Below are 16,895 nucleotides of genomic sequence, written 5' to 3'. Positions count from 1 at the left end.
CAAAAGCATTAATTTTTCTTTCTTTCTAAACTATTTTTAAGGAGAGGACATTTCAGTACAGTGGATGCAAGAGGTGTATTTGTGTGCTATACAAACAATAACTCCATTATTTTACAACTGCCAAATATCCAGTTGAGTGCACATCTTGGTCACAGTTTTTTTTTTTATTTATAATAATCAAACTGCCTAAACCCATCCTATCGAAGACAACACTAGTGTCAGGAAGATGTCGGGTGACTTTAGTCACTGCTCTCTTACACTGTCCTAAAAAAATAAAAGGGATGAGCACAAATACAGAACAAAACCAAGCCTTTGTTTCCTTCAGATAATACATCAGGATTATACTTATATTTAATTATGTTTAACTGATGTATACAGTAATTCGATTTACTGTAATTAGCTCATGAAATATGAGCTCACCACTCATTCATTTTTCCTTTCAACACACAAGTCAATGGCATAAACTTGAACTCTGCTCTTCATTTAAAACATTTTTTATTTTACTAGTTTCAGTGAAATGAAAGCGGAGTGACGATGTTTGCTGTCGACTGAAGTCCACTCCGAGAAAAAGAAGATGAAGAGGAGGCTGCTTCGTGGTTTCCTGTCGGAAATTTCCATCCGGCTGGCGCTGCTGCTCGTGTTCCTGTAAGTACTTCCACTCGATTGCATCCCTGCTTCGTGGATCCGCGCATCTAAGAAGGCGGGCGTTGTTTTTAATGACGCGCAAGCAAACTCTGCTCTTTTTTTGTTGTGTGCAGAGTGACGGAGCAGCTTTCTCCCTTCTACCGTGAGATCCAGCCAGAGGAGATGTGGTTGTATAAATTCCATCGCGTTGGGAGCGACCACGTGCCGACCACTCTGATGTTTGTAAGTAACATGTCTGAGTTCAAGTGGGTCACCGGGGTAAACCCCCCGGTCCAGTTTGTTCCACTCGTACCTCATCCCTGACGACAAGTCAAACAATGTGTTTAACATTAATCACAGTTGTCATCTCTGTTCTCCAAAACAAGTGACATGCTTACAGTCTTGCCATATATTTGAATTGAATCAAACAAGTCCAACGTTCCTTTACTTCCTGTAGGGAAATAAACGAAAGCCAGTGGCTGCCTGAAAGGTTTATCTAAACGTGTGCTTTTCCCAAATTGTGATATTTGTAGTAATGTAAGCAATTTGTGGCGTGAATTGCGGACAAAAAGTATCAAGATGAAGCAATCAAATCCAATCTTTTGTCATTAATATGTATACCATAGTTATCATCCTCTCCTCTTGTTTTGATCAGAGTGTGGCGGTTTTCACTCCACTGATTGTCATCCTGGTCTTCACCTTCCAGAAGACGACAGAGCGAGGAGACCTGAAGGAGGCCTCGCTGGGTAAGACGGCTGCGTACAGGCGTCACGCTTTTTTTTTGTGGGGGTTTATTTAATCATTTTCATAATTCAGTCCCGTCTCCTTTTGTCACCCAGCTGTGACTTTGACTCTGGTGCTGAACGGAGTCTTCACCAACGTCATCAAACTCATTGTTGGCAGGTAAACGTTGTACACAAACATGGCAAGTGATATGGAAGTGGATGAAAAGCCTAAATCTGGCCTCTCTGTGTTTGTCCCTCTCATCAGGCCACGGCCCGACTTCTTCTACCGCTGTTTCCCAGACGGTCAGATGAACCTGGAGATGCGCTGCAGCGGTGACCCAGATGCCGTCATGGAGGGCAGGAAGAGCTTTCCCAGCGGGCACTCTTCCTGTAAGGGTCTTTTTACGGTCGATAGCGCCTCAATAATAACGCCTCAGACTGTAGCTGTTGCATTTTCATCCGCAGGCAACAAGGAAAGCACAAAGTGGGAAGGATAGTGCTGCATGCATATAAGTGTATTTTAGCCTCTAGGCTCTTATCTAGTTACACGAGCATGAGAGAATCTCCATCTATACTCTTTACCTCGCCTCTTTTTGTTGTTTTCTCTTTGTGTTCTCTGTGATTCTGTGTATATATAAAAAAAAAAAACTCCTCTGGCTCTGATCGCCCTGTCCTCCCTTTCTCCTCGACCCCAGTTGCCTTCGCAGGTCTGGGTTTCACGGCGCTGTACGTCGCGGGAAAGCTGCGCTGCTTCAGCACGGCGGGCCAAGGCAGAGCGTGGCGGCTGTGCGCCTTCCTCGCGCCGCTGCTCCTCGCCACCGCCATCGCCCTCTCCAGGACCTGCGACTACAAACACCACTGGCAAGGTCAGAGTCACATGTCTATCATGTAAAAACCCAAAGAAATGTGACGATACGAGAGTTGTTGTTTCCTTGTAGGCCACGCCCAACAACATGTATAGCAGTATTAATCTCATCCACACTAGTGGCCTTTCTCTTTCTTTCTTTTTTTTCATGCACAGGTTTTGGCACATAATTCTGCAACGCTTCAATATGGTGACAAACCTGTGACATTCAACATAACGTTTATATGGAGTTATTATTATTGTTTGCTTTAATGCAGCCACCATTTGGTAACAATATGTATTTCATGCAGTTACATCTTCTGATTTATTTTATTTCAATATCTAATACAAAACTCTTTAAATTTGATACATTTTGAAGTGATTTCAGAATAAAAAAGCTGCAAATGTACCTTCATACGTGCAGTTCTGTCCATATTATAAGGACACTCTGCAAGCTCATTTTGAAGAAAGAAACCAGTGTTTCCCCTTTTTATCTGTCATACATTAACTCAACCAGGAAGGAATACAATTCAAATATTTGCATGTGGTCTTAATATCCACATTGTTCTCAAATTTATGACACTAGTATCCTTCTGTCTCATATTCCCACGACCTCTCCAATAAAACACGAGGTGCCCCGTCAGTACGCATACAAACAACACGGAGCTCTGCGTCCTCGCTGCTGCTCAGAAATGTATCTCCCACCTTTTGTTAAATGGTTGTACATCAATATGTGTTGATGCTCATTAAATAGTGAGTATCTCAGGATTTGGGAGCTCAGTGAAAGTCCGATTTGAACCCCTTATTCCTCTGGGGGAACAAGTCAAGACACTGTGTCCATCTATTGTTTTATCTCTGTAGTTTAACTCACACTATTTATGTCTAAGATTCTCTTTTATTATACATATTTAAGGATTACTCTAGAGCAATGATTGTGCGTATGACAATAACTAAATAAACTGAAGCTTGTTTTTTCGTAAACTAAATCTCATAACCTCAAACACCTCTCCCAGGCTTGATATTCTCCCAGTTATCTTGTTATTATAGAAGCATTCATGTGAGACTGTGAACCTCCTCGTACGCGCTCCTCATCTCCTCTCCTCCCCATGCAGACGTGCTGGTGGGTTCCCTGCTGGGTCTCTCCTTCGCCTGGTTGTGTTACCGACAGCACTTCCCTCCTCTTCGAGACGGCGACTGCCACCGCGCTCTGCGTCACCGAGAGACTGTTCCCGCCGCGCAGGAGCGCAAGCTGGCCAACTCCAACTACATCCTGCCGCTGTAGAGCAGCCGTTACTGCTACTGCTGTCATCTGGGAATCCTTGGAGTTCTATTGTTTCCTCCTCTTCTCTCTCTCTCTCACTCTCTCACACACACACACACACACACACACACACACAGTTGCATTGTTCGGGTCTCTAAACCAAATGGATGTCGTATTTCATATGAAAGTTCTCAGCGTTGGAGGGCCCGGTGAATATCTCACGTTTATTATTTTCCATAAGGCCCAGCTCCACTCACACACACACACACACATACACACACACACACACACACACACTCTGTGTATTGTGCCTCTGGATCACATGACGTTAGGTGCTCACAACACAAGCTCAGCTCTAATCGTCTCCTCCCTATCAAACACCGGCTGGGCGGCCGCGAGTCACTCTCTCATGCAGGGAAACTTATCTGGTGATGAAGCAGGTTGAGGAAATGTCTTCAGTGTTTGACGTCCGTGCATTGGTGTTTCGTTTCAGACCTTTTCAGGAAACAATATATGGGGAAAAGAATCTGAGCTCAACCAGGAGTTAATCTGCAATGCTTTTGATAATTAATCAATCTTTTATGTTCTTAGATTATTTTATTCATCAACCAATGGCGGTTAACACTCGGTGGTTGCAGCTCCTCAAATGTGAAAATGTGTCTGCTTTTTTTATTGTTGGGGGGGAAAAAGACTAAAGGAGCAATTTTAAGCTTTCCGAAGAAAAAAGATAATTGCGACGTTTACCAGACTAAATTATTAAATTTAAGAAATAATTGAGATATTAGACAACGAAAATAATTATTATTTCCAGTCGACGCTTAAAAACGATCCACTTGGTAATGACGGAGAGCTTTCAACTGCATCTCGAAGTCTTCTTCAGCAAAGGGGGCTGGTTCAGTTGGGATCATGAGACCTGAATGTGAAACTTTTACATCATGAATTGTACTTTCAGTAATTTACTCAACCAGCTGGGCACTGTAGTTTTGAGTAAACGATACTCAAACCAGGAGTAAATGAGGCATTTGTTGGGGACTAATATGCATTTACATTAACGACAAAGTCTACGGCACCGACGCGGTCAGCTTCACGTCTTCGATCTCCACTGTCTTTGAATCCGTCGTCCTATTTTGCATTCCGAATGTTTCCGTTCACATTGATTAATATCTCGGAGGGTTCACGCACTTGACCGATGTAGCAGCTCCACTCGCCTCTTCTCACGCGTTTCTGCATTGCTCTGTTGTACTTTCGTTGTGATACACAACATTATTATTATTATTATTATTATTAATAACAATAATCCCAGTTTTGCATCCGCTCACATGACTGTAAAGGAACGTTTTGAACCTTCGCGAGTTGTCTCGAGTTCACTGCAGGTCTGGCTTTCCTCTGCCAACACGTGTTGAAGTTTGACGGTTCACCAGAATCGGGGGTGGAAGCGGATCCTTCTGATGAACCTGAGCGAGGTCAGACTGGAGCCTCCTCCAGGTGATGGTGCTATAGCCTCTCAGTGCTCCTGCTGGTCAGGTTTTCTATCCTGTTAATAGTTTTATTGGCACGTAGTTTTCATCAACTTTCATTTTCAGACTGTGAATGCTCAAGACGGATTCAGTTATGTTTTACTTTCTTTTATTCGGGGGTCTTTCTGTTTTAAATCCAATTTTTGTATCTTTCCGTTGTGTTCGTATGGTTACTTTTCGATTGGGGGAGGGGGGGAAAAAAACATTAAAATGTCACGCTGACGTGACTGTTTGTGCAGGTGGGAAGATGAGACGCGACCAAACATCTGCATGTTTCTGTTTGTGTGTGAAAGCAGCCGGAGCGTTGCAGGGTCCAGGACACTTTCGCAGCCGGTTTCAGACCAAACGGATGACTGTGTGCCTTTTTTGTTCTCGACACTACTTTGTTCCCCTTCGTGAAGGAATGAAGCGTGTACTGCATGTTACGGCGTAAAGCTCTACTGTCACATTGCGAATGCAACTTTTTGTTTTAAATCTTGACATCTTTTTATTTTAATTTAAAATGTGGCATGCTGCCTTTCTTTACCTCAGAAAAAAACGAAACGTTATGTACTTTTCCATATGTTTTTATTGTCGATGGGGTCAAATGTGAAGATGTCTGGGCAAAAACATGTCAAAGTTACAACAGAGAGACTAAATGTGAGATTATGAGATCATGTAAGTGTATTTAATCTTGGGGGCATGTAGGAGTTTACTTGAATTTTGAATACTTCTTTGTTTATGTTTTAATGTGGTCATGTTATTTAATGAAAATAGGCACTTAGCTTTCTCGAATGGTCTTTCAGACAAAACCAATGTCCATTAGAAAATCCTGCATGTTTCACAGCTAATTAGCAACATATGTTATTCACTACTTCCTTCCAAATCCTCACATTTCCATCTGTTTCTATTGATTTGATGTGATTTTTAAATTCATGAACACGGCACCAGGTTGTTAGATTATGTCTGGACTCCTTCGGATCTTCTGTTCGTGTCGGGACGATACTAAAAAAACCTGTTTGTTTGTTTACGTCACGCTCATCATCATTTGCCTTAGCTTGTTGGACCATATAGCGGCCGCTCGGGCTGAAACCGTATCCTGATTGTACATGTTGTGATGCTTTCAATGACTCTTTTGGGGACACGAAACGATGTTTATAAATAATCTTGCAATACACACACTGTCCTTTGCGTGTTTTTCTTCTTCTCAGAAATGTGTGATGATTACAGGGACCAGTTTAGACACTGAGATGTATTGCTGCAGCTTTTTCCATGTCATGTTTAGGAGTAAGCAATGGCAATAGTTTTAACATTCAATATGGGATTGCTTTTTTAGGGGATCAAGTCATACTGGAAAAAGTATTCTGATAGTTTAAAAAGTAGAAATGGCAATACTACAGTGGAAAACTACTCTGGGCTAAGTAAAAGTCCTGCATTACATTTTTACTTCAGGTAAACTAAAAAAGTATTAGCAGCAAAATATACTTAATGTATTTGAATACTAAAAGTACTCATTATCATACATATTATATTACTTTATTATTATTATTTAGTTACTTTATATACTGACCCATGATACTATGTCATAATTAGAAGTTGATATTTTTGTATTAATTTATTGTACAAAGTCAAACTAAAGCTGTCAGATAAATGTAGCGGAAAAAAGTACGTGTATCTACGAAATGTGGAGCAGTAGAAATATAAAGTACCATAGAAAATGTAATACTCGAGTAAAGTACAAGTACCGGAAATAACGTCGCAGGAACCAGTCTGAAGTATTTTTGGTAGTCAGCTTTGTTGACTTCATTTTGTGGGCGTGGTCTTGAACATATGATCTACGTTGCTTTGCACTGATTGGTTGGAATGGGACCCGGATGTGACGTACGGATTTGGCGCCATATTTCCAACGATGAACAGCGAAGAAAGCTCTGTGTCTGACAGCAAACCCCCCAAAAGAAAACAACACCGCTGTTCATGCCGTTTTAGCGTTATTTTACCCGGTCTGTCCTCCTCTTAAAAGCTTCTTTTTTTAAATATATTTTAAAAATGTTTATCACGGACATAAGGAAGGACTTTTACGAAGTTGTTGCCAACCAGGTGAGTTGTTTGAGTGTAGCTAAGCGACTGTAACGTTGGGTTAGCTAGCTAGCTAACTTGTAACGCTGTTGTTTGCTAGCGTTAACGTTACTGAGCGGGCCTGAGAGTCGGGTTAAGAGGCAATTTATTTAATAATCTAGGAGCTGTAACCAAACATTTTATTTCAGAGAGTCGCTCTCCTGGTGGCGTCAGACATCGACGCCCTCTGCGCCTGTAAAATACTGCAGGTAAGACACCCGGCTAACTGTTAGCAACATCTGCTACCTCTGTACCTACACTGCTCTATTAGTAACACCGGGTACTAGTATTTAGTTTTACTTTAAAATATAAGTAACGTTATGTGGAGTGCACCCCTTCTGTTACGTTGTGTATCATAGCTGCACCTTTTGATTAAAGGTCAGGAGGTCAGCATCTGTTGAAGCTTATTGACATGACCACCTGCTAATGAAAAGCCTCCAGCTGCATCTCTGGCACATACAGTTCACTGGGATCATGTTTAAGCTGCACAGTGTATGTCTTGTACTATAGAGGGTTTGATTAAACTATTTATTTTTCATATTTATTCTCTCCAACATCTTCCTCGTTGCCAGTGTTTTGGTACATTTTGTTTTAGGAAATCTTAAGTAAAGAGGTAAAAATAAAACACCAAAGTATGGTTTGCTACCATACGATCGTGGAAATAAGTGTTAAGTTTAAACTAATGCATGTTTCTGAGACCAAAGTAATGGCTGCACACATTAAATGTTGATTTAGAAGAAAAAGGTGTATCCTCTCAGTGCTACTGCCGATTTGATCGAGTACCTTAAAGAATGCCTGCTGAGTGTTTGTCTCCTTCCTCACCAGGTGCTGTTCCACTGCGACCAGGTCCAGTACACACTGGTACCAGTTACAGGCTGGCAGGACCTCAGCACTGCCTTCCTCGAACACAGAGAGCAGGTAAGATCAAGTCGGACCTGAGCTCACGTCTGAGATGAGCAAGGAAGAACCGTTGATCTTCCCCTCCTCCCTACGCCACTTTATACACTTTTATAAGTGTATAACCACGCTGTTTGGTGTGTTTGTAGTTCCGGTATTTTGTTCTCATCAACTGCGGGGCAAATGTTGACCTTCTGGAGATGATGCAGCCGGACGATGACTCTGTCTTCTTCATCTGCGACACTCACCGGCCCGTAGATGTGGTCAACGTCTACAACGACTCCCAGGTGACGCATCGTGATCCATTCGGCTCACACAGCCACTCTGGAAATCGCGCCCCCCTGTGCTTAACTCCCAACCATCTCGCCCGCAGATAAAGCTGCTCATCAAACAGGACGACGACCTCGGCGTTCCCTCGTACGACGACATCTTTCGAGACGAAGACGAAGGGGAGGGAGGCGACTCTGGAAATGAGAGCGAGGAAGGCTCGGAGCCGTCTGGGAAGCGGCGGAGGTTTGATGAAGTGAGTGGTCGAGCGGAACGAGAGTACGTCCGCGAAGAGCGTCGACGTGACTCCAATGATTGCGCTTGTCGTTGCAGGGGGCGGTGGAGAGGAGAATCGAGAGGCGGAGGGCGAAGATGGAGTGGGAGGGACGGAGGTGACTTGCTTTTAAGGAGGTGGAATGGTGCTGTGTCATGTGGACGTTACAGTTTTCTGATTTGACTCTAATGTTTCACTCTTTTCTCAGGAGAGAAATCTTGTTTGACTATGAGCAGTACGAATATCACGGGACATCTGTGAGTAGACTGACTACCTTTTTTGTCCTTTTTTTTACTCTGGAAACCTTTTTTTAAGTCTGTCTCATGCAAGATTGACGATATTTGTATTGTCATATGCACAGAAGACAGACTGTTACTCTGTACAATGAAATGCTTATTTTGCTGGGTCCTCCTTGCACACAGAATTACAATAAACTTGAGGTAAAAAGAATTAGACTTAAGAATACAAAAAAAACATTGCTATAAATGCTAATAGTATAAGAAAACACTTTAATTCATTCACCTGGTGCAATATCTAATACATGCAATACGTTTAAGTGCTTTTATTTTATTTTGTATTCAGTCTGTATATTTAATATTCTTCTCACTGCTTTTTTTATTACTGTTTATTTATATTACTTGATTTTGATCTTTTATTTACTTGTGAGCAATGCTGCTGTAATCCTGTAATTTCCCCACTGCGGGACTAATAAAGGATTATCTTATTTTATCTTGTAAAATAAGGCACAAAAATATGGCGCCAGTATTGCACAATCAGTTTCGCTGAGTGTATAAAGTTTACTATGCATTGTTACAACTATTTCAAGTATAGTTGTGACATGAGGTCACAGCAGTTGAGAGTTAATTATGCACAGCTGTATATTGATTATGTTATTATTCCAGGATGCAAACGTTTTAATCGTGTGTTTCATGTGTCTTATGTCAGGCTTCAATGATGTTTTTTGAGTTGGCGTGGGTATTGACCAAAGACACCAAGGACATGCTCTGGTAAGCTTTGTCATTTGTAGAATAAATGTAAAATAAAATTGTGGAAGCGCACTTTTAGATGTGGACTATCTTAGTTTTTTTGTCTTTGCAGGTGGGCCGTCATCGGACTGACGGACCAGTGGGTTCATGATAAAATCACACAGTAAGAATACCTTCAGTATTTTCAAAACAAAGTTCTCTGACACGTCAATCAATTTACCTCTGAATTGAAAGATGCATTTATTCTTGTCCGCCTGGTTCCTTCTCAGTATGAAGTACGTCACGGACATCGCCACAATGCAGCGCCACGTTTCCCGCCATAACCACCGGAACGAGGACGAGGAGAACTCGCTCTCCATCGACTGTATGAGGATCTCCTTTGAATACGAGTATCCTTTAATCACCCGGCATGTTGTCTTGTGTGGATCTTTTAGATTTTTTACCTTTTTCTACGTGTCTTAAGTGGCAGAGTTCACTTTGAGTTTTCCTTAACGCTCTGCTTCAGCCTCCGTCTCACCCTCTACCAGCACTGGTCCCTGTATGAGAGCATCTGTAACTCCTGCTACACGTCATGCAACTTCAAGCTGTGGACATTAAATGGCCAAAAGAAGCTGCAGGAATTCCTCGCTGACATGGGGTAAAGGACCACGGCCTGGACTCTGTTTACTGTTAAATGTTATGCACCTCCCGCCAGGACAAATGTACTTGTATGTGAAAACATAAATGGAGAGAGAGAGAGCTTCTTCACTTGTATGAATGGCTGATTTTTGTTTTTCAACAGGCTGCCTCTGAAACAAGTCAGGCAGAAATTCCACTCCATGGACATGTCGATCAAAGAGAACCTGAGGGACGTCATTGAGGAATCTTCCAATAAATACGGGTGTGAATCCAGAAATCACTTATTGTCAGTCGGCCTGACGCGATGAGTCCTTTTTTGAAACACGTTTTTATTCCCCCTCTTCCTCCTCCGTCAGCATGAAGGACATCCGCATCCAGACATTCGGCGTTCACTTTGGCTTCAAGAACCGCTTCCTGGCCAGTGACATGGTGCATGCCACTGCTGCCTTGCTGGAGAGCACGGCGGAGAAAGATGAGAGCGCCGGAGACAACTTCATCAAGGCCCTGGACTCCCTGTCCAGGTTGGTGGCGGCGTTTGAGACGTCGAGTGCTGTAAAAGTGTCTAAATGTTTACAGTCTGATCTGAAAGAGCTCGGTGTCTCATCCCTCTTAGGAGCAACCTCGACCGGCTCCACTCCGGCATTGACCTGGCCAAGAAGAAGCTGATGGCCATCCAGCAGACGGTCGCCAGCTGCATCTGCACCAACCTCATCGTGTCTCAGGGACCCTTCCTCTACTGCTACCTCATGGAGGTACGAGTGTCCCAATGATGCGTCTTCAACGGCCGGTCCGTGCTGCCTCGGCTCAACCCCTGTTTCCTCCCGGTGCTCTTTCTCCTGTAGGGAACGCCGGACGTGAAGCTCTTCTCCAAGCCCATGGCGTTGACGCTGCTCTGCAAGTACCTCCTGAAGGCTTTCGTCCAATCCGTGAGTACCCGGCCGCCGTCAGCTGGATCGCACTGTGAGCGAAGACGGCTTTCATCCGCTCTGAAAAACACACTGCCGTTGACATTGTGTGTGTGTTACTTGTGTTTGTGTGTGTGTGTTACTTGTGTTTGTTGCCTTCAGACGAGGAATAAGCGCTGCAAACTGCTTCCCCTCATCATGGCGGCTCCCAAGGACGTGGAGAAGGGGTCCGTCATTGTTGTGGGAATCCCGCCTGAGTCTGAGACGTCTGACAAGAAGAAGTAAGATCTCACTTCTTTTATATATTTATTTTATACAATGTGGGATGTTACCAAAACATAAGCAAGGAAGATTCGATGAAGATTCTTCATAAATAACACCTTTACAAAACTGTCATCGTTTATTTTAGTGTAAAATAAAAACCCAGAAGTGTATGTATGTATGTATGTATGTATATATATATATATATATATATATATATATATATATATATATATATATATATATATATATATATATATATATAATTTATTTTTTTAATTGTATTTATTATATTTGCTACTGAATTGTCAAATATTACATATATGGTATAGTTTTCTCTATGTATTCTGTTTCTGCAATGTAATGTCGTGCTTTGGAAATAAAATTATACTTTTGTCTCATATCTTTTGCTGTTTTTAAGTTGATATTGCAATACTGAAAACATTTAAATCACCTTTATTTAAAAAACTATTTCCCTCCTTTTCCTTAGACTTCAATAAATAAAAGAAAAGATTTAAAAAGATTAAGATTTTGTTGGTATGAAGAAGGGATTGCGTGTCCGAGGGCGACGTCTTCAGACCGTTCGTTTTATCCAATCAAAAAGTCTCCTCATCGGAGGATTGTTGATGTTTTTGCTTTAAGATTACCTGACTACCAAAACTCAACTTTTTCTTTCTGTCCTCTAAAAGTTTCTTCGGTCGAGCGTTCGAGAAAGCCGCAGAGAGCACCAGCTCCAGAACTCTTCACGACAACTTCGACACCTCAAGTAAGTCCTTCATTTACTTTTCTACCTCGCCGTGTCCGAGTCCTCGGCATGTGGAGATGTCCGTCTCTTCATCGGCCACTAGGTGGCGGCCTCGTCTTCATTTCAAGCGGCTCTTTGCATCGGGACACAAACGACATTTCTTCGCTCTCTCTCTCCTGCGTTTTGTTTCTCTGCAGTAATCGAACTGAAGACGGAGGACCGGAGCAAGTTCCTGGACGCTCTCATCACCCTCCTGTCATGAGGCGGCGGCGTTTGTTGGCGTCACCGGTCCGAGAACTTCCTCCATCGATTTGTTTTTATGACTCTTGTGTGTGTATATTGTACAGTCTTATTGTTGCTTTTAAATGCTTGTAATATTGTCGTTTTATTCCCGTCTGTATGTGAGTCCCTCGTCACATTTTTACGTTTTAAACATGTTTATTAAATCATAGTTGGTTTCTTTAAATGTTGGTTTCTTTGAGTTTTTGAGACATGAGAGAGACCCTGTATAAATACGACCTTGGCTTCGCTATTTAGATTAATAGCAGGTACTCCTTATTATCTTTTCATACACGCCTTTTATAGTTTTGTTGTGTTCAAGCCAGTCTCTAAGTGAGTGATCCCATGTTCCACATGGATGACCAGTTTTACTCCACGTTGCAGAGTGAGATTTTAGTTAAAATGTCCGATACTGCCAAGACCCTGTGTTTAGGCTCTGGCAGGAGAAGGGTCTGGACCAGCTGGTCAAACTCTACAAAGGAGGAGCAATGCAGTCGTTTGAGGGCCTGAAGAGCAAATACTCTCTCCAACAGTCCCATTTCTTCCGCTATCTACAAATAAGACATTATATACCCCAAATCTTGCATGCTCCAAACATATGCTTTTTGGAAGAAATCCTCACACAACCCATACCAAAAAGATTCACTTCCCATGTCTATAAAACCTTTGTCCTGAATCTTAATTACTCCACTGACCACATTCGTAAACAGTGGCAGATGGACATGGAGTGTCAGATAGAGGAAAATGTCTGGACATCAATTATGGAAAACACACTTAACATTCTGAGCTGTAGCACAGATAAAGAAAGACAATTTAAAATACTACAGAGACTGCATTGCACGCCACTGCTGAGGGGCAGGCTTGGCCTCGGTTCCCCTACATGTAGTAAATGTAACTCTGAAGTTGGTTTTGGAAATGTGCAAAGATACAAACATTTTGGAGAGAAGTGAAGGACGCAGTGGTTTCTTGATGGGATTTGACCTGGAGCTTCCACCTCCTCGATGTGTTCTGGCAGCTAAAGTGAGCAGTGCAAGGAGCAGCAGCAACGCTAAGCTGATTGGAATACTTCTGTATATATACTTCTATATACTACTGTATATAGCACGAAAGACTTCTCAAATTCTGGATTTCTAAAGATTCCCCTTCTACGGACGACTGGTGTAAGAGGATTTTGGAAGTCCTTCCTCTGGAAAAGTTGACCCACACCCTCCATGACAATGTCAAGGGATTTGTCAAGACATGGAAACCGGTCTTAGACATGGTGGATCCTTCCGGACTGGACTCTGCTCTGCCGGATTAAAAAAACTGGCACCGATGCTGACTTAAACCGACCAAGATGTGCTTATCTCAGACTGGTGATGTGCAAATGTGTTTATTATTTGTTGTGGCTGTCTATGTATTCTTATTTTATTTGAGAAATTATTAATAATTATTATTATTATTAATTATTATTTTTCCCTTTTTGTGCTGTTTTCTATTTCCATCTTTCGTTTGTATTGTATCCTTAAAGTTATTTCTTGTAAAGTTGTAAAATCTAAATAAATCTTAAAAAAAAAAAATTTAAAAAATAAAAAATGTCCGATACTCCAAATCCTTCAGCGCTGAACGAGCTGCACAGAAGGAAGTGTGAGGTGACCGTATCCTGCCCGTCATGAAGAGAGGACCCGGTGTGTAACGGGCTTAATGGAGACACAAAAATAACATTTAAAAGCATGTTTCCTCGACATTTAGACTCCCAAGTTCTTTGCTCCTAATACCGATTTAATAAGAAACTCTGAAAAATCTCTAAACTCAATCAATTGGACTAATCATTGTATGAGTAGACGTAATAATATTGACCAAAAAAAAAGGATTAGCATCCAACTTTAAGTGCTACTTTATCACACTGAAGAATGTATTAAACCCAATAAGCCTAAACACGACTACCTTCATAAAAAGACGTGATCCACAAGTACAAACACTTAAAGCTCATTTTAATGTTCTGTAGATTAGTTGTTTGGTCCCACAGGCCGTGTTTAGAGCCACCATTGTTGGTCCGTGGGCAAAAAGGACCTCATCTATTAGTCATAATTGACGTTGGAACCTTCTCTCGACTCATGGAAGACAAAGGCCTGGCAGCGAGGGAGGGCGATCCAACCCGATGACGAGCTTTTCATCTGCATCCAAGCTTTTGTTTTGCTGACGCAACTCGTGGAAAGTGATTGTTGGAGCGAGTCAGACTCCTAGTGAAAGTATTTGAGCTGTAATGAACTTCACTTCTCCTGAGCTCAGCGCGCTCATGTGGGGCAAAGGTGAGGGCCCGTTGGAGGAAGTGGGGCAGAGGCCTTCCGGTTCTCTCTCTCTGTGGGGTGATTAAGATCCTTATCCCTCCAGCATCAGGATGCGATCGTGACCCACAGAGCGGAGGGTGTTTCAGGGAAACGTCCTGACTGGGACTGAAACGTGCTGCGGTCCGCGTCGACTTTGTGTGCCTCATCATCATCATCATCATCATCACTTAATTGTGTATGAATGCGTGGTCCGTCCGCTTCCTCTGAGTCCACCGTTTGAGAACTATTTACATCCATAATGAGGCTGTTTACAGTCTCATTTATATCATTACCGAGGGCGGAGAGGCGGGTTATTCTTAGAGTCCTGATTGCTGTTCATCCCTTTTTTATCTCTTCTGTGTTTTAGACACGAGATGCACGATTATTTCGGCGTGGTATTTCCCCTGTTTACACATTCTTTACACATGGGTCAGTCTTTCGATGGTGAAGACTTGGATCTCATGTCATTATGGAGTAATGTAGCTTCTGAATTCTGATGTTTCCAACAGGCTGCTGCAGCTTTTTTCTCTCTTTTTTTAATACAGAGTCATTTTTTAATGGCTAGGAGGTGTCGATCCTTCTTTTATACCTCACAATAAAAAAAATTTAAAAAAAGATTCTCGATTCTAAACATAGGGGCCGCTATTTTCCGGATCTTACTCCCGTCCACTGTGCTAATGATGAAGACGGTGGGGCGAATCTTAGCAGGAAAGCAGCGTAAAGTGGGTATTGCATTATGGGATATTTATATTTGAAAAAGTTAAAGCAACTGATTGCAAGGATGCAAACACACAAAGGCAATGGTTGAACATGCATGCATGCTAAACCTGCACAAATAGACACTTTTTGCGAACAAAGGTTTTGAGTATAAACCAACTCTCTGACTTCAGGAACAAGAAGTCCAAGTTACTAAAAAAATATCATTCATGAAATTGGTATTCAAACACAACATAAACACAAAACATTTTCTCGACACAACTGTTACTTGGTGCATATTAAATCTGTCCATGAAACGCTTCTAAAAAAAAGTAGATTTAAAATGTTAGTAAAATAAGAAGCTGTTTTATTGACTTTAAATTCCATTACTTTTTCATTTATAAGAGGGAGATTGTGGCGGATATTAAATGGATAGTTTTTTCTCAAATGCAGTTTCTGAGGTCGAGAGTGAACTTTGAACCTCGCGTTTTAGTTTTCCTCAATGTGTTTTTTAAGTCTTCTCTCTGTTGGGATCCAGACTGATCCCCTGACTGTTACCTGGCCAGTGAGCACCTGTCGGTTGAGGCGATTGAGGAGATCCACCTGTTCAGCCCATCGTTCGGCCTTTCTCCTCTCAGCCGTCAATCACCTTGCTCCGCCCCCTTTTGCACCTCTGGTGAAGTGGGGGCCGCTGCCTATTCCGCCACTCTGCATTGGAGGAATGTGGCATGCAACAGGCCCAACACACACACACACACACACACACACACACACACACACACACCCAGGTACGGGCTCGTACAGCCGATGTGTAGATTTGCAGAGCGGCATTTTTGAAGCGGCCTCCCACTCAAACGGGCGCGTTGCCTTTCCCTCCTCAGGGTGAGCTGCTGAGTGGAGCTGCAGGGGATGTACGCTGTGGCTTAAATGATTATTTCTGCAGTATTTGACCATATATCCATATGCACTTTCCTGGCTGAGCTTTGATATTGCACAGACATACAGAAGCTAGATGTTGTCATAGATGTTGAGGTGTGGTTATGTGTAGACACAGCTTGACTATTGCAGCCATTACTTTATTGCTGCTTAGCAGTGTCCTTTCCTGAAATCAACTGCCACTGAAGTTGAACTCTTTTCACCCCGCCAGTATAAAATCTGTCGAGAGTGCAGTTTATCTCTTGGGTGGAGTTTTGTGAAATAAGAGTTACGACGAATCGCTCCACCTCCCTTTCTCTCTCATCCCTCTCCAACAAGGCTCAGTTGTTTTCGTCCCACTCTTCTCGTGCGTCTCTAACAACCCCAGATGCCAGATAGGATTAGTTTTACCGGACAGCCGGAGACAAAGACAAAGACCTACAGCTGACTGTCTCCCCGTCCTGCTGTGGGAGGAGCTCAATATACGGTGAACTACAAACATTTCTCCCAACTCCGCCGCGGTTAGAACCAGTAAAAACATCCCCACTTCAGACCGGCTGCTGTCATGTCGGCCCTCAGAGGCCCTTAATGATCCCTAACCCCCTGTGACCTTTAACCCTTCGTGGCCCCTCACAGTTGGGGTGTTGTGCCTCGAATCGCTCTCCTCCCTGCCATTGT

General features: G+C 42.6%; 2 protein-coding genes across 2 annotated transcripts; both read left to right on the top strand.

The window, feature by feature from the left end:
- Positions 1-539: 539 nt before the first annotated feature.
- Positions 540-3,475, top strand: plpp5 (phospholipid phosphatase 5; the record flags this gene model as incomplete). Its single annotated transcript, XM_079221787.1, has 7 exons — positions 540-645; positions 759-867; positions 1,280-1,370; positions 1,464-1,527; positions 1,615-1,739; positions 2,045-2,215; positions 3,306-3,475. The coding sequence occupies exons 1-7, from the start codon at positions 575-577 to the stop codon at positions 3,473-3,475; spliced, it is 801 nt and encodes a 266-aa protein (XP_079077913.1). The 5' UTR covers positions 540-574.
- A 3,521-nt stretch (positions 3,476-6,996) lies between these two features.
- On the top strand, positions 6,997-12,359 carry cdc45 (CDC45 cell division cycle 45 homolog; the record flags this gene model as incomplete). The annotated part of the gene is made up of 18 exons (XM_079221635.1): positions 6,997-7,047; positions 7,215-7,274; positions 7,891-7,983; positions 8,112-8,249; positions 8,336-8,485; positions 8,563-8,621; positions 8,712-8,760; positions 9,449-9,510; positions 9,602-9,652; positions 9,759-9,878; positions 9,995-10,126; positions 10,271-10,369; positions 10,464-10,628; positions 10,721-10,859; positions 10,950-11,033; positions 11,175-11,293; positions 11,963-12,039; positions 12,216-12,359. The coding sequence occupies 18 exons, from the start codon at positions 6,997-6,999 to the stop codon at positions 12,278-12,280; spliced, it is 1,713 nt and encodes a 570-aa protein (XP_079077761.1). The 3' UTR covers positions 12,281-12,359.
- Positions 12,360-16,895: the final 4,536 nt, after the last annotated feature.

Source organism: Taurulus bubalis (genome assembly GCF_910589615.1).
Source record: "Taurulus bubalis genome assembly, chromosome: 8".
NCBI classification, from domain to species: domain Eukaryota; kingdom Metazoa; phylum Chordata; class Actinopteri; order Perciformes; family Cottidae; genus Taurulus; species Taurulus bubalis.
This window is presented reverse-complemented; position numbering and strand designations above follow the sequence as displayed.